Below are 24898 nucleotides of genomic sequence, written 5' to 3'. Positions count from 1 at the left end.
CCACTCTCCATCAGATAAAGAGACTTAATAACTACACCGTGACGTTTTGGTGAATTTACCAAACTGAAAAAACACAAAAATAATTCCATTGTGAGGTAATAATACTAACACAGACACCTGCAAACATGTTAGCATAATGCTAACAAAGCGAGCCTGTTTACATTACGATACCACATACAATAATGTATAAAACACTGCTGGTTACTTTCTGTTGTAACATGGTTCTATCTAAACTTCTGTTAAATGTAGCAAGAGTTATTGTTCTGTTTGGATATTTTACATTATTTTCGGGCAATACTACAAATTTGGGTATCGATCCAGTACCAAGTAGTCACAGGTATGACCCACTGATACATTTTCAAGATCATTGAATGATTACGTTTTGAATCACAATTATAATCAGACAAAATCACAAGATGGTGGTGTACTAATTTTTATGAAATATTGAAATTATTTCCTGCTATTGGTTTTGATTTGTGACCAGGGACTTATTTATTGAGTTTGTAAACAGTAACAAAAACGACAAAACATTTTTATGATAACAAAACATATCAAACTAACCACTGTAGTGTCAATCATATACTGATACAATTCTTGGTAGCGTTATTGTCGATATCTGTATTGATCCACCGACCTTTGTTTACATACAAAAGCTCTAGCTTGCAGTTAGCATATCCTCCTACGGTGTGTACAGTAGCATGTTTAGCTATTCCTCGTCCTCCATAGATAATTATTTTAAGAAAGATAGTTCATTTGCGACATTGAGGCTCGACTGTGGGGGGACGTTAGCCACTAGTGGGAATGCTTCACTGCGTTCGTTCGCTTCTCGCTGTCAAAGTTGAGGGACAAAGCCAGATTGTGTCCTCAACATGCATTATCACGATATAAGCATAGCAGTGTTCATTTTGTTGACTAAAAATTTTTGTCGTAGTTATCGTCAACGACCTATTTTCCCCTGACTAAAATAGGACGATAACCAGTCAAAACAAATGCACGTTGACGAAAACAATGACACAATCAATAGACAATTTAGTCGACGAATAAAAACAAGACGAAATTAATTGACAGAGACGAAATCCAATCATATTTCATTTCATCTTTAGGTAGGTGGGACAAGTTAGAAATCTTTCCAATCACAGTAACATGCAGGAGAGGGGTGGGGGTAAATCACAGTGGGGATCCAATCGGAAGTACAACGACTAAGACTCGGTGTTTGGTAAGGGTGTAACAGTAGACAAAAATGTCGGTTCGGTACGTACCTCGGTTTAGAGGTCACGGTTCGGTTAATTTTCGGTACAGTAAGAACCACAAAATATGCATTTTTTGGTTATTTATTTACCAAATTTATAAACAATAGCTTTATCCTTTTAACATTCTGAACACTATAATAATTCTGCCCAAAAATAGAAATAGCTCTGTGTGTGATGGACCACTAGGCTGATCAGTGGAACAGCAGGAATGCTAAGGATAACAATAACATACATATACACACAGGGTCCATTGCCAGGGTTAATGTGGTCAACATATCTTGAATAAAATCTAAATAAGATAAGGCTCAGAATGGTTTTCTTAACTAAACCTTTCTACATAGAAAATGCTTTTTTTGATTGATTGATTGAGACTTTTATTAGTAGATTGCACAGTACAGTACATATTCCGTACAATTGACCACTAAATGGTAACACCCGAATAAGTTTTTCAACTTGTTTAAGTCGGGGTCCACGTCAATATGGTCTTAAAGGCCTACTGAAATGACATTTTTTTTGCTGAAAGGATTTAGTAGAGAACATCGACAATAAAGTTTGCAACTTTTGGTCGCTGATAAAAAAAGCCTTGCCTGTACCAGAAATCGCGTGACGTCACAGGTTGAAAGGCTCCTCACATTTCCCCATTGTTTACACCAGCAGCGAGAGCGATTTGGACCGAGAAAGCGACGATTACCCCATTAATTTGAGCGAGGATGAAAGATTCGTGGATGAGGTACGTGAGAGTGAAGGACTAGAGTGCAGTGCAGGACGTATCTTTTTTCGCTCTGACCGTAACTTAGGTACAAGCTGGCTCATTGGATTCCACACTCTCTCCTTCTATTGTGGATCACGGATTTGTATTGTAAACCACCTCGGATACTATATCTTCTTGAAAATGAGAGTCGAGAACGCGAAATGGACATTCACAGTGACTTTTATCTCCACGACAATACATCGGCGAAGCACTTTAGCTACGGAGCTAACGTGATAACATCGGGCTTAACTGCAGATAGAAACAAAATAAATAAACCCCTGACTGGAAGGATAGACAGTAAATCAACAATACTATTAAACCATGTACATGTAACTACACGGTTAATGCTTTCCAGCCTGGCGAAGCTTAACAATGCTGTTGCTAACGACGCCATTGAAGCTAACTTAACAACGGGACCTCACAGAGCTATGCTAAAAACATTAGCTATCCACCTACGCCAGCCAGCCCTCATCTGCTCATCAACACCCGCGCTCACTTGCGTTCCAACGATCGACGGAGCGACGAAGGACTTCACCCCATCATAGATGCGGTCGACGGCTAGCGTCGGATAGCGCGTCTGCTATCCAAGTCAAAGTCCTCCTGGTTGTGTTGCTGTAGCCAGCCGCTAATACACCGATCCCACCTACAACTTTCTTCTTTGCAGTCTTCATTGTTCATTAAACAAATTGCAAAAGATTCACCAACACAGATGTCCAGAATACTGTGGAATTTTGCGATGAAAACCGAGCTTTTTTTATTGGATACAATGGTGTACCTATACTTCCACTTCAATGATTGACGTCACGCGCATACGTCAGCATACATAGACGTTTTCAACCGGAAGTTTAGCGGGAAATTTAAAATTGCACTTTATAAGTTAACCCGGCCGTATTGGCATGTGTTGCAATGTTAAGATTTCATCATTGATATATAAACTATCAGACGGCGTGGTCGGTAGTAGTGGCTTTCAGTAAGCCTTTAAATCTGCTGCTATAAAAACACCAACGGCATTTGTTATTGCTTTAGCCCTGCCTAACTCGCCGAGGAGAGGCTGCTTGAACGCGGTGTTTGCACGACGCTCGTATTTCTCGCCGTTGAAGCGATGTTCACTTGAGGGTGGTGACGCTTAAAATGTGTTAGCATGTTTGACGTGTTGGCAGAAGCATACCCTACTGCGGCTGAACAATGTCGGCCAACCGCTTTCGCTTTTTCCACCTCTCGTCCTCCATTGTTGTATTGCACCGCAAAGCCGAAGTGTTCCCAAACGGGAGATCTTACCGAGGCAGGAGGGTCTTCCAGCTCTGGCTTTTACATGTTGTCGTAGCCCGGTCGCTGCCAGCATGCCGTGTGTTGTGCCTCGGTGTGCATTGTTTACATAACGGGTGGTGCGCCACTTAATATGTCCATGTGGAAACTCATTCGATACACCTTCGAGCCGAACCGAAACCCCCGTACCGAAACGGTTCAATACAAATACACGTACCGTTACACCCTTAGTGTTTGGTAAACAAGACTATATTGTTGGGATGTAACAATAAACAGTAATATTGATGACGGCGACAACACTCCCGAAGGTTAATATTACCATTTAAAATTAAAATCTAAAAACAGATAACTGCACTTTTATAAACTCATGAGCCACGGCGGACTTACTGGTGCCAGCTCGCTAGCTTGAATGCTAACATGTAAACAAGAGTGTGGAGGTTGCCCTCTTGTGGGTTCCCCTGATCACGACAGACCTTCTCGGGAGCCCGGTAGTCTCGTTCAACAATGTTTTTATTGTGCACACACACGCCAGGACAGCACACTGCTCTGCCACTTTTCAGTCTGTTTCTGGTTGGCGTATCTTCTGTCTCGGTCTCTCTCTCCCTTGGCGTGGTGGTCTCTGGCGCATGTGGAGCGTCTGGCTCGAACTCCAACTCCACTCGTGTGTCTCGGCCCCTGCTGCTGCTGATAAGCATGGCAAGTGATTGGATGATCATCCCCAGCTGGGTAATCCAATCACCTGCCGGCTGTGCTTCGAGGCCGGTCCTTACACACCCCATTCCTGCAGCAGGCGCGCAGACCACGCCCCCCTCCACAAAGAGACATATGTCTTTCCCCGTTAAAAACAAGATATCCCAATCTAAACTTTTATAAACACATTACTGTCTGAGCAACTACCGTATTTTCCAGACCATAGGGCGCACCGGATTATAAGGCCCACTGCCGACGAATGGTCTATTTTTCTATCTTTTTTCATATATAGGGCGCATTAAAGGAGTAATATTATTTTAATTTTTTTCTAAATTGAAAACACTTCCTTGTGGTCTACATAACATGTGATGGTGGTTCTTTGGTCAAAATGTTGCATAGATGATGTTTTACAGATCATCTTCAAGCGGCATTCTGGCAGTCGCTTCAGGATGCGCCGTTTTGTGGGCGGTCGTATTTACGTGGCTCACTTTCAACAACGTCTTCTCCCCGTCATCTTAGTTGTAGCGGTGTAGCGTGCAAGGACGAGAGTGGAAGAAGTGTCAAAATATGGCGCTAACTGTTTTAGTGACATTCAGACTTTACTTAAATCAATAACGGAGCAGCATCTCCTCATCCGGAAACAAAAACAAGGCCGGAAATGTGTCCCATGAAAAACCGTCCAACCGGAACTCTCTAATAACTAAAGTTCCTTGGGTGAATAATGTAAACTCACTACACCGGTATGTTTTAGCGCTTTCATGGCGAGTTTACTGACAGATATAAGTAAGAACTTTACACTACTTTATATTAGAAATGGTAAAAGCGGAGGAAGAATGTCCCATAACAAGAAGATAGAGAAAAAGAAGAAGCTTATCGACTCCGGTGTTGGCACGGACTACAAAAGCGTATGCGCGCAATTCTTCAGGATTTATGCAGATTATTGCAATTTTATGCAATTAGAATAGATTTAATTTCGTACACACTTTTCACTTAAATAAATCTTAAAGTGCTACTGTACAAACACATATTTACAGCAAAATAATGAAATATTAGCTATAAAAACAGAGAGCACTAAAACTAAAACGCTTCAGTGAAAAATAAACACAAGAAATACAAAATAGTGCTTTTTCTAACATTTATTTTAGTTATGATCAATAAGCCTTTTGAGCACATTCCACAATAATAAAGACAATCGTGATCATTTTGGTCACAATAACCGTGATATGAAATTCTCATATCGTTACATCCATATTCTGTATTGTTACACAATTATTTACAATATGTCTTCTACCCCTGGAAGAAAGAGAAGACATATGGACACATTTTACTTTTGCAAGGGAGACAATTTTTCTCTGCTACAAATACAACCAACTTGAAGCGTCTTCTGAAGGCTAATCATCAGGACATCTACGCCACAGTAAGAAGGCCTTAGCTGATATTTCCAAATGACTCATACTGTATCCATCCATTAATTTCTACCGCTTGTCCCTTACGGGGTCGCGGTGGGTGCTGGAGCCTATCTCAGCTGCATTCGGGCGGAAGGCGGGGTACACCCTGGACAAGTCGCCACCTAATCACAGGGCCAACACAGATAAACAGACAAAATTCACACTCACATTCATTCACTAACTGTATTGAATTACTATTACTAATAAAGACAGTAGAGAAAGAGCAAGACTGCTTACTTTACCACTACTTTTGTAGTGGTAAATCTAGAGTAAAACTAGTTTGTTTCTTCATGTAACCATTTCAGTCATGTATTATTTAACATTTGAAAATAAGGCTAAATTTAAACTAAAACTATAACATACAATGAGGTTTAGTGTGAAATGTACTTATTGAAATGGAGTGCAGGTGTTGTTGTGAATTACATTTTTGAGATGCTTTGCAATAATAATAAAAGTGCTTTCAAGACAACTTCAAAGATGTGTTGTCTGTTGTACTTCATATTTTACTCGACACAATTTCGACTAAAATGTTGAGGAATTTCGCCTACCATAACTGGACTAAAAATAATTTAATTTAGATGACTAAAATATGACTGTCAAACAGCTGTCAAAATTAACACTGAACAATAGTAATAAAAGTCGGCTATATTTACATAATTTGTATCGAATATTGTTTATATCGTGCAACTCTAGTATTTATACTGGATGTCTGTTTGGGAAGGTGAAAATGTAAAATAATAATAATAATAATAATTCCAATACACTAAAATCAATGTTAATGCCAATGATTATTCTGATCAGGTTGTGTAAATATTGGCCTTTAAAGGGCTAAAAAACTAAATATAATAAATATTTGTATCGAATATTGTTTATATCGCACAACCCTAGTCTTTACTAGGGCTGCAACAACTAATCGATTAAAATCGATTATAAAAATAGTTGGCGATTAATTTAGTCATCAATTCGTGGGATATATGCTATGCGCATGCGCAGAGGCAATTTATTTTTTATTTTTTATTTTTTTTATAAACCTTTATTTATGAACTGCAACATGTACAAACAGCTGAGAAACAATAATCAAAATAAGTATGGTGCCACTATGCTGGTTTTTTTTCAATAAACTACTGGAAAGGATAGAAATGTAGTTTGTCTCTTTTATCCGATTATTAATCGATTAATCGAAGTTATAATAGACAGATTAATCGATTATCAAATTAATCGTTAGATGCAGCCCTAGTCTTTACCTTTTACTGTTTGCTACTGAATTAATACTGTATGTCTGTTTGGAAAGGTGAAAATGTTAAATAATAATAATAATAGTAATAATAATAATAATAATAATAATAATAATAATAATAATACATTAAAATCAATATTAATCCCAATGATTATTCTGATCAGGTTGTGTAAATATTGGCCTTTAAAGAGCTACAAATCTAAATATAATAAATATTTGTATCGAATATTGTTTATATCGCGCAACCCTAGTCTTTACCTTTTACTCTTTGCTACTGAATTGATACTGTATGTCTGTTTGGAAAGGTGAAAATGTAAAATAATAATAATGATAATACCAATACACTAAAATCAATGTTATTGCCAATGATTATTCTGATCAGGTTGTGTAAATATTGGCCTTTTAAAGGGCTAAAAAACTATTTATAATAAATACTTCATATAGGTATTTCAAGCCAACTCGTTTAAAGAATAACAATGGGAAGCAAACATTTTTAGTGTTAGCATCATTTATTTCAATAACACTTTTTTAAGTATTAAGATTCTTATTTCTGTATGAAGTTAGATTCAGTTAGTGAAAAATAAACGCTACCTGCCATCATACCTGAATCAAATGCACAACCTTTTAAAGTTTGATCAAAACAAATAAAACTAAGCATTTTATTACCACGTTGTTTTCCACCAAATAAGTCATTTGTAAATATTACCAAATTTGTACTTAACATTGGCCAAAGACTTACTGTGTACTTTCACAGTCGTCGTTGGGAATCATAACATCTGACTTTTCACCTCACTCGCTGCTAGAAAGGATTATTTGGTAAAGATATGCGCAGTGGAAAATACAACACAACCGCATCAGGCCACCCACACGTCACACCTACATTTTCCACTAAGCAGTGCAGTTTTGGACAATTCTTTTTTTTTTTTTGCATTACAACTAAAAATATATAATATGTAAATTAAAAAAAAAAGTATATAAAAAGGTATTAATCACAGTTGTAAGCTACTAAAAGGACATAGCTGAATGGTGGCTTTTATGTCAAAATTCCCCAAGTTTGCACTGGTTTTGTATGAGATGTTGGAAGCCAGAGGAACATTTGTGAGGTCAAAGGTTGACCGATGTTGCACATTTTGTAAGGTCTGGCTAATGCTTATTACATATCTGAATATACTTTATACTATACATACAGTATTATTTATTACCCTATATTGATAGTTTCACTGCCTCCTTTACTTGAACCGGAGCACCACTATTCTGTTGCCTTGGCAACTAGTGTGTCAAGGGACTTCATCCTGATCCAGTGCGTGATGTTCTCCACGCTAGTTCAGAGAGCACAGAAAGCATAAGAAATAACGAGTTAGCTCATTTCTTATTCTTTCTTTTCATCATTTTTTTAACCCTTTCTGCGCCACATTAGTTCGCTCCTTTGATGCCGTTGTCATTATTGCCCGCACACAGCAAATGAAGAGTCCTCCTCACCTCCTGGGGTCTGAGCTCCTGTTTTGTTTGATTTTACATCCAATTAAAAAAGCATGAACGAGTGCTTTAAAATGTTGCCTGTGTTTACACAGGTGTGATCACGGGGTAATGACCATTGACATTACCAAACGAATGACCATATTTAACTTAGAACTGTTTTATAGCTAAGAAACGGCTTTTATTTACTCAACTGCAGAGAGTATCAGGCATTTAATGTGGGTTTATAGTTGGGCTGGGCGATATGGCCTTTTATTAATATTTCAATATTTTTAGGCCATGTCACGATACACAATATATATCTGGATATTTTGCCTTAGCCTTGAATGAACACTTGATGCATATAATCACAGCAGTATGATGATTCTATGTCTACATTAAAACATTCTTGTTCATACTGCATTAATATATGCTTATTTTAAACTCTCATGCAGAGAGGGAAATCACAACTAAGTCAATTTAGCAAAAGTGTATTTATTAAACAGTTATTAAAGGCCTACTGAAATATTTTTTTTTTTATTTAAACGGGGATAGCAGATCCATTCTATGTGTCATACTTGATCATTTCGCGACATTGCCATATTTTTGCTGAAAGGATTTAGTATGATCAGTGCCAGAGTTTGGTCCGCATTGCCGGCAGTAAGTCGGACATGTTTCCAGTGAGGGTTGGACTCCGCCAAGGCTGCCCTTTGTCACAGATTCTGTTCATAACTTTTATGGACAGAATTTCTAGGCGCAGTCAAGGTGTTGAGGGGATCTGGTTTGGTGGCTGCAGGATTAGGTCTCTGCTTTTTGCAGATGATGTGGTCCTGATGGCTTCATCTGGTCAGGATCTTCAGCTCTCGCTGGATCGGTTTGCAGCTGAGTGTGAAGCGACTGGGATGAGAATCAGCACCTCCATGTCCGAATCCATGGTTCTCGCCCGGAAAAGGGTGGAGTGCCATCTCCGGGTTGCGGAGGAGACCCTGCCCCAAGTGGAGGAATTCAAGTACCTCGGAGTCTTGTTCACGAGTGAGGGAAGAGTGGATCGTGAGATCGACAGGCGGATCGGTGCGGCGTCTTCAGTAATGCGGACGCTGTATCGATCCGTTGTGGTGAAGAAGGAGCTGAGCCGGAAAGCAAAGCTCTCAATTTACCGGTCGATCTACGTTCCCATCCTCACCTATGGTCATGAGCTTTGGGTTATGACCGAAAGGACAAGATCACAGGTACAAGCGGCCGAAATGAGTTTCCTCCGCCGGGTGGCGGGGCTCTCCCTTAGAGATAGGGTGACAAGCTCTGCCATCCGGGGGGAGCTCAAAGTAAAGCCGCTGCTCCTCCACATCGAGAGGAGCCAGATGAGGTGGTTCGGGCATCTGATCAGGATGCCACCCGAACGCCTCCCTAGGGAGGTGTTTAGGGCACGTCCGACCGGTAGGAGGCCACGGGGAAGACCCAGGACACGTTGGGAAGACTATGTCTCCCGGCTGGCCTGGGAACGCCTCGGGATCCTCCGGGAGGAGCTGGACGAAGTGGCTGGGGAGAGGGAAGTCTGGGCTTCCCTGCTTAAGCTGCTGCCCCCGCGACCCAACCTCGGATAAGCGGAAGAAGATGGATGGATGGATGGATGGATTTAGTAGAGAACGACGATAAAGATCGCAACTTTTGGTATCTGATTAAAAAAAGCCTTGCCCCTACCGGAAGTAGCGTGACGTAGTCAGTTGAAAGGCTCCTCACATTTTCCTATTGTTTTCAATGCAGCTAGAGCGATTCGGACCGAGAAAGCGACGATTACCCCATTAATTTGAGCAAGGATGAAAGATTCGTGGATGAGGAACGTTAGAGTGAAGGACTAGAATGCAGTGCAAGACATCTTTTTTCGCTCTGACCGTAACTTAGGTACAAGCTGGCTCATTGGATTCCACACTCTTTCCTTTTTCTATTGTGGATCACGGATCTTTATTTTAAACCACCTCGGATACTATATCCTCTTGAAAATTAGTCGAGAACGCGAAATGGACATTCACAGTGACTTTTATTTCCACGACAATACATCGGCGAAGCTCTTTAGCTACTGAGCTAACGTGATAGCATCGGGCTTTACTGCATATAGAAACAAAATAAATAAATCCCTGACTGGAAGGATAGACAGAAGATCAACAATACTATTAAACCATGGACATGTAAATACACGGTTAATGCTTCCCAGCCTGGCGAAGGTTAACAATGATGTTGCTAACGACGCCATTGAAGCTAACTTAGCAACCGGACCTCACAGAGCTATGCTAAAAACATTAGCTATCCACCTATGCCAGCCAGCCCTCATCTGCTCCTCAACACCCGTGCTGACCTGCATTCCAGCGATCGACGGTGCGACGAAGGACTTCACCCGATCACAGATGTGGTCTGCGAGACGGAGGAAGTTAAGGTGAGTTCGTCGGCTAGCGCGTCTGCTATCCATCTCTGTCCTCCTGGCTGTGTTGCTGTAGTCCGCTAATACACCGATCCCACCAACAACTTTCTTCTTTGCAGTCTCCATTGTTCATTAAACAAATTGCAAAAGATTCACCAACACAGATGTCCAGAATACTGTGGAATTTTGCGATGAAAACAGAGCTTTTTTGTATTGTATTCAATCGGGTACCAATACTTCCGTATCAATCCTTTACGTCACGCGCATACGTCATCATATCTAGACGTTTTCAACCGGAAGTGTGGCGGGAAATTTAAAATTGCACTTTATAAGTTAACCCGGCCGTATTGGCATGTGTTGCAATGTTAAGATTTCATCATTGATATATAAACTATCAGACTGCGTGGTCGGTAGTAGTGGCTTTCAGTAGGCCTTTAAGCAGTGGCACAAACATTCATGTCATTTCCAAAACAGAAAGTGCAAGATTGTCAGACATTTTAAAACAAGCTATGAGTGCACTTTTGTGCATGATGTCACAAAGATGACATATCAAAACAACACTAAATTATAGTGCACTGTTTGTACAGAACGCCACTACAATAGTTTAAAACAAATAAAGTGCAATTTTGTGCATGATGTCACACAAGATATTTCAATAAGTGTCAAATAAAAATGAGCTGCATAATAGGAAATCAAATAGTGTATGTCCTTCACTATGTGGTAGGTTCCTGCGGACGTTATCTCCTTCTTTTGTTGACTGTTTCATACGGTGTTGATGTGGAAATGGTTGCCTCGGCATTTTGTTGGTGGCACCGAACGGAGATGTTGACATGCGGAGTTTTAAACACTCTTCATTCTCTAGCGGGTGACTTTTCAAGTGATGCTACATATTAGCAGTAATGCTACTTTTTGTAGCAAAGCTTTTGCCCCACACTTGACAAATTACGGTTGTCTGTTCGACATATTCCCGCTTGAAGCCAAACCACCGCTAGACGATGGACCCCCTGCTGTTTTTCTTGGGAATTCATTCTTCCTTCATTTGTTACCAGATTCGCACCTTCTTTCTCTCGTATTACCACTCGCACCACAGCTAACGTTACCCATGCCGCTACCTCTCTGGTCCGCGAGGGCGCATACGTATGTGACGTATGTAAGAAGGTGCGCTTGTTTTATGTCTCTGTGAGAAGGAGAGACAACAAAGAGTGAGAAACCCCTGTAGTGTAATGCCCGCAGCTAAAAGAAACTGCGTGAGAACGTATACTCGAACATCACGATAGTCATTTTCTATATCGCACAGAGACAAACTCGAGTAGATCGATATATCGCCCAGCCCTAATTGAAACAGACAAATGCTGGCACTCTTCCAGTGATAATGATACTTAAGATACTAAGAAATGCAGTTTATTTTCCGCAATAGGAGGTGATTATTATTAACTTAGGAGAGCAATTGTGCATAGAGGAATACAGTAAGCTCCTCATAGACACCTTAGTTAATCAGGTGACTAAAAATAAAGTATCGCCTGTAGTGTAATGCCCGCAGCTAAAAGCAACTGCGTGAGAACGTATATTTGAATATCGCGATAGTCATTTTCTATATCGCACAGAGACAAACTCGAGTATATCGATATATCGCCCAGCCCTAATTGAAACACAGACATAAATGCTGGCACTCTTCCAGTGATAATGCTACTTGATAATGATACTTAAGATACTAAGAAATGCAGTTTATTTTCTGCAATAGGAGGTGATTATCATTAACTTAGGAGAGAAACTGTGTATAGAGGAATACAGTAAGCTCCCCATAGCCACCTTAGTTAGTCAGGTGACTAAAAATAAAGTATCGCCCAGAGATGATCGACGTTGAAAGGCATTATTTCGCACATACTTTTTCACAGAAATCGGTCGATACTGATACCGGTCTGTTGTTTTGACAAACTGTGACACAGTGAAAGAGGTGAGCTTTACAAGCTGTCCTGAAACTCGCTGGTTGCTCCATCGCAGCCTTGAGTGTGTGAAGCAGACTCATTAGGCAGGGAAGCCAATGGAAAAAGCAGACCCATTCCGCACATGGGGGTTGGGTATGAGGAATGGGGCTCGGGGGGGCTCTATGTGCCTTATCGGGCCATGCAAAATGTTCATTCAACTCAATGTTAAAGAATGCTATAAATGCCAGTAATATGTTTTCTCAAGAGATGACCTAATTTGGTCAACTTAAATGTCTGTGCAGCACTTGTCATTGATTTAAGTTAGGAGCATCCAAATAATTGAGACTCGGAGCTTACAGTAATGGGTTGTCCAATTTTGAGGAAGTAGCCTATACAGTAAACTTAGATTTCTAAAATTGGATATAAGTTCAACTTCGAAGTGAGGCGATCACATGGGTTTTTTTTTTTCAAACTGTCAGACTTGTTCACACCTGTGTCACCTGCTGTGTTGTGTTGACACTCTGTTGGTAGCACAGAAAAGCCAAATATTGCCTGGCAACGCGTTTTGTTGGTTAGCTGTAGCAAGATTGCGTAAAAATGATAATGAACCAATTAGTGGCAAGGGGTGTTTATACAACCAGCCCTCTTCAATTAGTGCGGTTTCACCACATCGCAATTTTTGTCTCCAGCGATATTCTTGCCTTAAATTAAGCATTTTCAAGCATACAAATGGCTAAATGAACTAAAAATATAAATACTACAGTTAGAGATGTCCGATAATGGCTTTTTTGCCGATATCCGATATTGTCCAACTCTTAATTACCAATTCTGATATCAACCGATACCGATATATACAGTTGTTTAATTAACACATTATTATGCCTAATTTTGTTGTGATGCCCAGCTAAATGCATTAAACAATGTAACAAGGTTTTCCAAAATAAATCAACTCAAGTTATGGAAAAAAAAATGCCAACATGGCACTGCCATATTTATTATTGAAGTCACAAAGTGCATTATTTTTTTTAACATGCCTCAAAACAGCAGCTTGGAATTTGGGACATGCTCTCCCTGAGAGAGCATGAGGAGGTTGAGGTGGGCTGGGTGGGGGACTAGGGGGTAGCGGGGGTTGTACATTGTAGCGTCCCGGAAGAGTTAGTGCTGCAAGGGGTTCTGGGTATTTGTTCTGTTGTGTTTATGTTGTGTTACGGTGCGGATGTTCTCCCGAAATGTGTTTGTTGTTCTCGTTTGGTGTGGGTTCACAGTGTGGCGCATATTTGTAACAGTGATAAAGTTGTTTATACGGCTACCCTCAGTGTGACCTGTAAGGCGGTTCACTAAGTATGCCTTGCATTCACTTGTGTGTGTGAAAAGCCGTAGATATTATGTGATTGGGCCGGCACACAAAGGCAGTGCCTTTAATGTTTATTGGTGCTCTGTACTTCTTCTTACGTCCGTGTACCTCTCCGTACAGCGGCGTTTTAAAAAGTCATGAATTTTACTTTTTGAAACAGATACCGATAATTTCCGATATCACATTTTAAAGCATTTATCGGCCGATAATATCGGCAGTCAGTTATTATCGGACACTCCCAACTACAGTAGTATTGGCCAATAGATTAGACCGAACCAATCGGTGCGCACCATTGAGGCCGTTGATTGGCTCAGCCTCAGGCAGTAATACTAAATTGGATTAACAGAGTGTAAATGTGACTATTTCATGTCTCATAATGTTGAAAAACGTATTTAAAAAGTCGTTAAGTTTTTTTTTAGCTTCAGGTTCGTTGTGTTGTAAATGTAATGACAATAAAACACCTTTTTTTTTTTAAAATGTATTTATTCTCACAATATAAACAGTACAAAAGGTAACATTGAGACAAGGAATGAGTAATGAGAAATATGTAATAAGAAATAAGTGCAGGTGAGAAAAGAAACCCAAAAAGGGCTTATGCAAGGTTCTCACCTAAAGCAGTAAATTAAGTAGTCTACCTTGTGTGGAATGAGTCTGTGTGTGTGTGCGTGTGCGTGTGCGTGTGTTCTTGTATTTCTACCCTTCTTGAGACATTAACAAGGAAAAGTACCTTCCATATGAGGACTGGTGAACAAGTCAGGACCGAAACCATGGTCCCAATACAGAAAACCATTATGATCTACCGTATTTTTCGGACTATAAGTCGCAGTTTTTTTCATAGGTTGGCCGGGGGTGCGACTTATACTCAGGAGCGACTTGTGTGTGAAATTATTAACACATTAGCGTAAAATATAAAATAATATTATTCACGTAAGAGACTAGACGTATAAGATTTCATGGGATTTAGCGATTAGGAGTGACAGATTGTTTGGTAAACGTATAGCATGTTCTATATGTTATAGTTATTTGAATGACTCTTACCATAATATGTTACGTTAACATACCAGGCACGTTCTCAGTTGGTTATTTATGCCTCATATAACGTACACTTATTCAGCCTGTTGTTCACTATTCTTTATTTATTTTAAATTGCCTTTCAAATGTCTATTCTTGGTGTAGGGTTTTATCAAATAAATTTCCCCCAAAAATGCGACTTATACTCTAGTGCGACTTATATATGTTTTTTTCCTTCTTTATTATGCATTTTCGGCCGGTTGGACTTATACTCCGGAGCGACTTATCCTCCGAAAAATACGGTAATAGAGAATGTCTCATTTTCACCCCTGGTGGTGAAATCTATCAAAATTAGGGTGGTCCCAAAGAGTAGGGAGTTTTCAAATTGACTGTGTGTCGGTTTTAAAAGTGCTCCCCCTCTGGTCACCATATGAAATAACAAGTGTGTGTAAGAAATTGAAATGCGCTCCCTTTGGCCAAAATGTATTTAAAAAAATAAATATGTATATACATACTGTAATAACTTGAAATAAATAATGAAGATTAAAAACCAATTACAAACAAAAAATAAAAACATTAACTTAAAGCTTACCTTTTTTATATTTGCATAGTATGTATATATGATTAATTATTAATCTTTATACATCTAGAAAGGGTGGCCCTACTTTTTTCAGAGGTCTCAAGAAGGTAAATACAAGAATGTGTGCGTGTGTGTGTGTGTGTGGTGATCTAGGTAGGTTATAAAGGTAGGAACAAAAGGAGAATGTTGATTAATCAGGCTGGCCCTTAATCTATGTTTAAAGTTACTGAGTGAAGATGAGGAGTTTGCAACACATAGGTGACTATTCCAGAGTAAAGAACCTCTGTGTTTAATGGAAAACTGGCTAAGAGTGATACGGCCAAAGATTGGACGGAGATTATCAGTTTGTCTGGTGTTATGATCATGAACTTGCGAATTGGTCTTAAAATAATCTTTGAAAGGTGTTGGAAGCGTATTAAGGAGGTAAGTACATTTATAGATAAAAGAAGAAGACTGAACAGTGTTGATATCATAAATAGATAGTACATTTAGTTTCCTAAACAGAGGAGCAGATGGAGCCAAATAGTTAGAGGAGGTAGCTATTCTTACACATTTATTTTGCATAATGAGTAATTTGTATACATTTGATGGATATGTACTAGCCCAGACAATATTCCAATAGATAAGATATGGATAAATTAAACTGTAATAAAGAGTTAAGAGGAGTGCCTGATGAACCAAACCCCTGATTCTTCTGATGATACCAAGAGATTTTGACACTTTGTTGGTTACTGAACCTTTGTGTTCTTTCCATGACAATTTTTCATCCACTAGAATACCTAGAAATTTGGTAGGAAACTTGACTAATTTCGATTCCTCCAATGGAAATCTTAGCGCTCTGTTTACAGTATGTTTAGTTTTTGCTTGCAAACACAAGAAAGTTTGATTTTTTTTCATTTAGTTTAGTTTAGTTTATTAAGGTGATAGCCTTTTAACAAGAAACCTTTAAGATAGCACGGCTATACCAGAATTAGCTTCCCTAATGAGGTTTTCAAATTTCTTGTGAGTTAGGATCAAATTCGTGTCACGTCGGGGTTTTCGCAGCTTACTGCGGGGTTCGTTCTCCCAAAATGCAGACGGACCATTCCGTACAAAGCGTGCAGGTAAGAACATGATTTAATCATCAAAAATCAAAGTAGTACAACAAAACGGAACACAAGGCGAAGGCACAACGTGCTGACCGCACTTGGAGCTAAAGCAAATACTTAGCATAGACTATGGCATGGAACACTCACAAAACTGTGGCATGAAACAAACAAGACTTACTAGTAGGTTGCGTGAAGCAAACAATGACGCCAGGCCGCTTGACCGGCAAAGGCAGGCTTAAATAATGCCTCAGATTAGTGCTCGGGCAGCAGGTGAGCGGGCGAACACTAATCAGAGACAGGTGGAAATAATACATAACCATGGTAACTAAAACAAACAAGGGTGCACAAAAACAGGAACTATGGAGTCCAAAACTAACAAAACATGATCCGGACCACGGATCATGACAATCAGCAAACAGAATCGGTGTAAAGGATGAAGGTACATCAGCCAGGTCATTTATGTAAATGAGAAATAATAGGGGTCCAAGCATAGACCCCTGAGGAACTCCACATGACATCTTACGTTCGGATGAAGAACAACCATTGACATACACATATAGCTCACGGTTATAAACATAACTAGAGAGCCATTTAAAAGGTAATGTTTTGAAAACCATAGAATGTATAATGCCAATGTGTTCCTACTTTGTGAAAGTTAATTTATCCCGGTCATGTCCAGAACAAATTAACAGCGATAAACAAGGATTGACTGTATGCCCAATTGCTGAGAGCACTGGGTATTTATTGAAATGTAAGGCCTTCATTTGGAAGGAGGCTTATATTTCTACAAATGCTTGTATAAGAATAATGTAACAATATAATCCATCCATCCATCCATCCATTTTCTACCGCCTGTCCCTTTCGGGGTGGCGGGGGGTGCTGGAGCCTATCTCAGCTGCATTCGGGTGGAAGGCGGGGTACACCCTGGACAAGTCGCCACCTCATAATAATATAATAATGTAACAAAAAAATAAATACACCTGAAACATAATGCATATTATTATTGTTATAATTTATATCACAATAACTAATTAGGGATGATACTTGAAACCGTTTTTCTCGGTTGTTCGATAAGAAAAGAACAGAGTCCTCGGACTCAAATCCCTTTTTGAGAACCGGTACCCGTTATCGAGACCACTATAGTAAAGAAAAAGAGTTGGTTCTTTATTCGAATCCCTGGGAATGAATCCCGTCCCGACCAGACTGTGGACTGGACTTTCACAATGTTATGTCAGACCCACTCGACATCCATTGCTTTCGGTCTCCCCTAGAGGGGGGGGGGGGGGGGGGTTACCCACATATGCGGTCCTCTCCAAGGTTTCTCATAGTCATTCACCGACGTCCCACTGGGGTGAGTTTTTCCTTGCCCGTAGGTGGGCTCTGTACCGAGGATGTCGTTGTGGCTTGTACAGCCCTTTGAGACACTTGTGATTTAGGGCTATATAAATAAACATTGATTGATTGATTGATTGAAATGCCCCGTGAGACATCACAAGAAACCACGTCACGTAGCTCAGTCATTAGGCGCAGATAGCGAAAGCAGGAAAAAAATGGACGGGAAAAAGCGCTCCAAGGTGTAATGAAGTTCAAAACAAAAGGTATAATCCAATGAATAACTTTACTGAGAGATTTGAGCAGGGTACAAACACATGAAGAACACTTTTACGACCAACCGGAAACATAGCAACCAGGCTAGCAACGCACCTCCTTTATGGCAGCTGTCGCAATGTTCTTAAAGCAACCGCAGCACATACATATATGACATCTCCCTTTTTTAACTTTTGTTTTTCTTTCCTTGTAAACAAAACAAAATTACACTGTATATGTGTTGTCTGTCTAATTATAAATAATGCAGACGAGGCGTGTTGGCTGAGTTCTTGACGTTTACTTTCACAGCGTGCTCATTCTTAGCTGCCGGGTGACGATATGCAACAACACTTTTCGGGGCTACCGCGCATGCTCGTCACTCCCGTTGCATGCTGGGTAGTGTAGTTGTTATATTCCCTAGCTCATAACATCTTTCCCCATATAAGGAAATAATGTTAACTCAAAGTGTATTTCTTTTTTTTGCTTTAACTTTTCATTTTTTTAGCATTGTATCCACATTTGCAAAGAACTTTTCTCTTCATAGAATTTTCTTTCAATAAAGAAATAAAGTGCAAAAATGTCAAAGCATCATAACAAACAATTATGTCAAATAGCAGCAGAATTGCACTTTTTGGAAAGCTGTATTATTTTCAGTTTTGTGCCCAAGGGACTGATTTTATTTAACACTATATTATTATTTATACACCTGTAGTGATCACAGAGACAGGTTGTTTTAGTGTTACTGTATATATTTGTTTTTCTGAAAAAATCCCACTTAATATACTTTGGGTAACAACAGTCAATATTTATTTATTTTATTTTATTTTTTTAGGGGGGGTAACAGTCAATATTTATTTATTTATTAGATGAAATTGTTTTCTTATATAATAAATGTGAGCTTTTGTTAAACCAAATATTGTGTGTTTTTTTCCATATACAACAACCTATCTGGACTCGATAAGAGAATCGATAAGGAATCGGTTCGATAAGAGGATTCGATAATAGGCTCAAACTCTATAATTTCTTATCAAACATCATCCCTATAACTAATTTTAACTGTGTTCATTTGGTAACGATGGCCTCGACATCTAAGCATTTATTTGAGGTGAGGTGATTTATTGAGGCATGGCATCTACTAAAGCGTGGAACACTTATTTGAGTAAAAATGGGGACCCAGCAGGTGGTGTGGTTTGCACTCATTGTAATGTGCTTGACTGCCACATACAGGACTGGAGTAGGACAGTATTGCCTTGTCATGATTTATCAATGAAAGGGAGTCACTTGGACATGTTAAGACTTAACAATAATAAGAATAATTTTAAATGAATCAAAAAATATAAATAAAATAAATAGATATTAAAATAAATAAAAACACACTGCTTGGCTTTTGGGAAGTTTTTGCACTTTTTCATGATTGGATTTTTAAAATGTCCGAGTTAGTTTGATGTTCGTGTCAAAATGTACGATACTCTCACTAGAGCAGTGTTTTTCAACCACTGTGCAGCGGCACACTAGGTTGCCGTGAGATACAGTCTGGTGTGCCCTGGGAGATTATCTAATTTCACCTATTTGGGTTAAAAATATTTTTTGCATACCAGTAATTATAGTCTGCAAATTATGTGTGGTTGTCGATTGGTCGGTGCTGTCTAGAGCTCGGCAGAGTAACCGTGTAATACTCTTCCATATCAGTAGGTGGCAGCAGGTAGCTAATTGCTTCGTAGATGTCGGAAACAGCGGGAGGCAGTATGTAGGTAAAAAGGTGTCTAATGCTTAAACCAAAAATAAACAAAAGGTAAGTGCCCCTAAGAAAGGGCATTGAAGCTTAAAGGCCTACTGAAATGAATTGTTTTCATTTAAACGGGGATAGCAGATCCATTCTATGTGTCATACTTGATCATTTCGTGATATTGCCATATTTTTGCTGAAAGGATTTAGTAGACAACAACGACGATAAAGTTCGCAACTTTTGGTCGCTGATAAAAAAAGCCTTGCCCCTACCGGAAGTAGCGTGACGTCACAGGCTAGAGGGCTGCTCACATTTCCCTATTGTTTACACCAGCAGCGAGAGAGATTCGGACCGAGAAAGGGACGATTACCCCATTAATTTGAGCGAGGATGAAAGATTTGTGGATGAGCAACGTGAGAGTGAAGGACTAGAATGCAGTGCAGGACGTATATTTTTTCGCTCTGACCGTAACTTAGGTACAAGGGCTCATTGGATTCCACACTTTCTCCTTTTTCTATTGTGTATCACGGATTTGTATTTTAAACCACCTCGGATACTATATCCTCTTGAAAATGAGAGTCTAGAGCGCGAAATGGACATTCACAGTGACTTTTATCTCCACGACAATACACCGGTGAAGCTCTTTAGCTACTGAGCTAACGTGATAGCATCGGGCTCAAATGCAGATAGAAACAAAATAAATAAACCACTGACTGGAAGGATAGACAGAAAATCAACAATACTATTAAACCGTGGACATGTAAATACACGGTTAATAATTTCCAGCTTTGCGAAGCTTAAAAATCCTGTTGCTAACGACGCCATTGAAGCTAACTTAGCAACGGGACCTCACAGAGCTATGATAAAAATATTAGCTATCCACCTACGCCAGCCAGCCCTCATCTGCTCATCAACACCCATGCTCACCTGCGTTCCAGCGATCGACGGAAGGACGAAGGACTTCACCCGATCATCCGTGCGGTCGGCGGCTAGCGTCGGCTAGCGCGTCTGCTATCCAAGTCAAATTCCTCCTGGTTGTGTTGCTACAGCCAGCCGCTAATACACCTATCCCACCTACAACTTTCTTCTTTGCAGTCTTCATTGTTCATTAAACAAATTGCAAAAGATTCACCAACACAGATGTCCAGAATACTGTGGAATTTTGAGATGAAAACAGAGCTTTTTTGTATTGGATTCAATGGTGTACCAATACTTCCGTTTAACTAGTGACGTCACGCGCATACGTCATCATACATAGACGTTTTTCAACCGGAAGTTTAGCGGGAAATTTAAAATTGCACTTTATAAGTTAACCTGGCCGTATTGGCATGTGTTGCAATGTTAAGATTTCATCATTGATATATAAACTATCAGACTGCGTGGTCGGTAGTAGTGGGTTTCAGTAGGCCTTTAAGGAAGGCTATGCAGAACGAAACTAAAACTGAACTGGCTACAAAGTAAACAAAAATAGAATGCTGGACGACAGCAAAGACTTACTGTGGAGCAAAGACAGCGTCCACAAAGTACATCCGAAAATGACATGACAATCAACAATGTCCACACAAAGAAGGATAAAAACAACTGAAATATTCTTGATTGGTAAAACATAGCAGGTGTGGGGAATAGCGGTCACGGAAGACATGAAACTGCTACAGGAAAATACAAAAAGCACAGAAAAGCCACCAAAATAGGAGCACAAGATAAGAACTAAAACACTACACACAGGAAAACAGCAAAAAGGTCAAAATAAGTCAGGGTGTGATGTGACAGGTGGTGACAGTACACCTACTTTGAGACAAGAGCTATAGTGATGCATGCTTTGTTATGCTTTAAAGTCATATCCAAAAACAACTTTTTATTGTCAATATCGGCTGCTGAGTTTCAGTTTTTAATGATTTCTGCTGGTGGTGTGCCTCCGCATTTTTTCAATGAAAAAAATGTGCCTTGGCTCAAAAAAGGTTGAAAAACACTGCACTAGAGTCCAGTATAATTCCTGCCTAACGGTAACTGAGAATCAAACTATCAATCTTCCGAATCACGAAATGGCAACACTGCTACCTTTGAGTTTGTTGCAGCCATGAATCATTCATTATTTTCCATCAAGGATATTAATGAGCGTTGTCGGCCCCCTGCAGGAGAGAAGGAAGCAGAGTGGTCGTCTGAAACAATAGCAGTGGGAGTGTGGAGATCTCGCGGGGACATTGAAGAAACACCGGCCCAACTGCATCATGGGAAAACAGAACAGTAAGCTACGACCCGAGGTCCTCAACGATTTGAGGGAGAACACGGAGTTCACCGACCACGAGCTGCAGGAGTGGTACCGCGGCTTCCTCAAGGACTGCCCCACGGGCCACCTGACCGTGGAGGAGTTCAAGAAGATCTACGCCAACTTCTTCCCCTACGGAGACGCCTCCAAGTTTGCAGAGCACGTCTTCCGCACGTTCGACACCAACGGCGACGCCACCATCGACTTCAGGGAGTTCATCATCGCGCTGAGTGTGACGTCTCGGGGCGGGCTGGAGCAGAAACTGCGCTGGGCCTTCAGCATGTACGATCTCGACGGGAACGGCTACATCAGCCGGGCTGAGATGCTGGAGATAGTCCAGGTGAGGATCAGATAAGCCTTTTTTCCCCACAGGTACTACTACAAAACCCAAAACCAGTGAAGTTGGCACGTTGTGTAAATGGTAAATAAAAACAGAATACGATGATTTGCAAATCCTTTTCAACCTATATTCAATTGAATAGACTGCAAAGACAAGATATTTAACGTTCGAACGGGAAAACATTATTTTTTGCAATTATTAGCTCATTTGGAATTTGATGCCTGCAACATGTTTCAAAAAAGCTGGCACAAGTGGCAAATAAACTGAGAAAGTTGAGGAATGCTCATCAAACACTTAAAACCTCACCAATCCTCTCTGGAAAACGTAAATTCAGCCTTGCAAAATCCAAACTCATTACCGTATTTTTTGGACTATAAGTCGCAGTTTTTTTCATAGTTTGGCCGGGGGTGCGACTTATACTCAGGAGTTTCTTATGTGTGAAATTATTAACACATTACCGTAAAATATCAATCAATCAATCAATGTTTATTTATATAGCCCTAAATCACAAGTGTCTCAAAGGGCTGTACAAGCCACAACGACATCCTCGGTACAGAGCCCACATACGGGCAAGGAAAACTCACCCCAGTGGGACGTCAATGTGAATGACTATGAGAAACCTTGGAGCGGTAATATCAAATAATATTATTTAGCTCATTCACGTAAGAGACTCGACCAGGGGTAGGGAACCTATGGCTCTAGAGCCAGATGTGGCTCTTTTGATGACTGCATCTGGCTCTCAGATAAATCTTAGCTGACATTGCTTAACACGATAAGTAGTGAATAATTCCGCTGGTAATCACAGTGTTAAAAATAACGACTACAAAGCCATCAGCAACACCATGCAGCACCAGAAGTCGCATTAACGGTAAGAAGTATTTTATTTATTATTGGTTACCTTCAGAATAACAATGTTATTAAAAAGAATAAGAGACTTATTATTCTGTAAAAATGTTGGTCTTACTTAAAAAATGCACGCATTTAGTTTGATTCAGTGTTAAAAAAATATTATATGGCTCTCATGGAAATACATTTTAAAATATTTGGCTTTCATGGCTCTCTCAGCAAAAAACGTTCCTGACCACTGGACTAGACGTATAAGATTTCATGAGATTTACCGATTAGGAGTGACAGATTGTTTGGTAAACGTATAGCATGTTCTATATGATATAGTTATTTGAATGACTCTGACCATAATATGTTACGTTAACATACCAGGCACGTTCTCAGTTGGTTATTTATGCCTCATATAAACGTACACTTATTCAGCCTGTTGTTCACTATTCTTTATTTATTTTAAATTGCCTTTCAAATGTCTATTCTTGGTGTTGGGTTTTATCAAATAAATTTCCCCAAAAAATGTATGAGTAAATTATACTCCAGTGCGACTTATATATGTTTTTTTCCTTCTTCATTATGCATTTTCGGCCGGTGCGACTTATACTCCGGAGCGACTTATACTCTGAAAAATACGGTAGTTATAATTAATTAAAACTGTACAGCAATTAGACACAAAATAGAGTGTCTATTTTAAGTCTTAAAATGAGTAAAAACATGAACACAGTATTTTTTTTGTAATTATGTGCTTTTTAAGGTTAAGGTTACAAAAAAACGTAAAAAATTGTAAGAAATTCATAAAATCCCGATTTAAAAACATCTCAAAACCTCGCAAGTTTCGCTGCAACTCTCTAAAAAAGATGATGCAAATTCAGGCAATCAAAAAAAAAAACTTGCAAAATCCAAACTCATTATTTCTAATGAATTAAAACAATACAGTGATTAGACAATGAGCTCTGAGTATGTGCTTTTACTGTTATCTAGTGTTTACTTTTAAGTAGGGATGTCCGATAATGGCTTTTTTGCCGATATCCAATATTCCGATATTGTCCAACTCTTAATTACCGATACCAAAATCAACCGATACCGATATATGCAGTCGTGGAATTAACACATTATTATGCCTAATTTGGACAACCAGGTATGGTGAAGATAAGGTCCTTTTTTAAAAAATGTATTAAATAAAATAAGATAAATAAACTAAAAACATTTTCTTGAATAAAAAAGAAAGTAAAATAATGTAAAAACAGTTACATAGAAACTAGTAATTAATGAAAATGAGCAAAATTAACTGTTAAAGGTTAGTACTATTAGTGGACCAGCAGCACGCACAATCATGTGTGCTTACGGACTGTATCCCTTGCAGACTGGATTGATATATATTGATATATAATGTAGGAACCAGAATATTAATAACAGAAAGAAACAACCCTTTTGTGTGAATGAGTGTGAATGAGTGTAAATGGGGGAGGGAGCTTTTTTGGGTTGGTGCGCTAATTGTAAGTGTATCTTGTGTTTTTTATGTTGATTTAATAAAAATAAAAAAAACGATACAGATAATAAAAAAAAACGATACCGATAATTTCCCATATTACATTTTAAAGCATTTATCGGCCGAAAATATCGGCAGGCCGATATTATCGGACATCTCTACTTTTAAGTCTATAAAATGAA

General features: G+C 39.4%; 1 protein-coding gene and 1 long non-coding RNA gene across 2 annotated transcripts in view; one reads left to right on the top strand and one right to left on the bottom strand.

The window, feature by feature from the left end:
* Positions 1–24898, top strand: part of hpcal1 (hippocalcin-like 1) — a 53750-nt gene that overhangs the window by 6847 nt on the left and 22005 nt on the right. The window contains exon 3 of the mRNA XM_062034682.1: positions 21917–22387. Within this exon, the coding sequence (XP_061890666.1) occupies positions 22010–22387 (378 nt within the window). The 5' untranslated portion in view covers positions 21917–22009. The remainder of the gene's footprint in view (positions 1–21916; positions 22388–24898) is intronic.
* The window catches only part of LOC133640955 (uncharacterized), a 50023-nt gene that overhangs the window by 7094 nt on the left and 18031 nt on the right, over positions 1–24898 (bottom strand). The window lies entirely within an intron of this gene.

Source organism: Entelurus aequoreus, linkage group LG23 (genome assembly GCF_033978785.1).
Source record: "Entelurus aequoreus isolate RoL-2023_Sb linkage group LG23, RoL_Eaeq_v1.1, whole genome shotgun sequence".
Classification (NCBI taxonomy): Eukaryota; Metazoa; Chordata; class Actinopteri; order Syngnathiformes; family Syngnathidae; genus Entelurus; species Entelurus aequoreus.
This window is presented reverse-complemented; position numbering and strand designations above follow the sequence as displayed.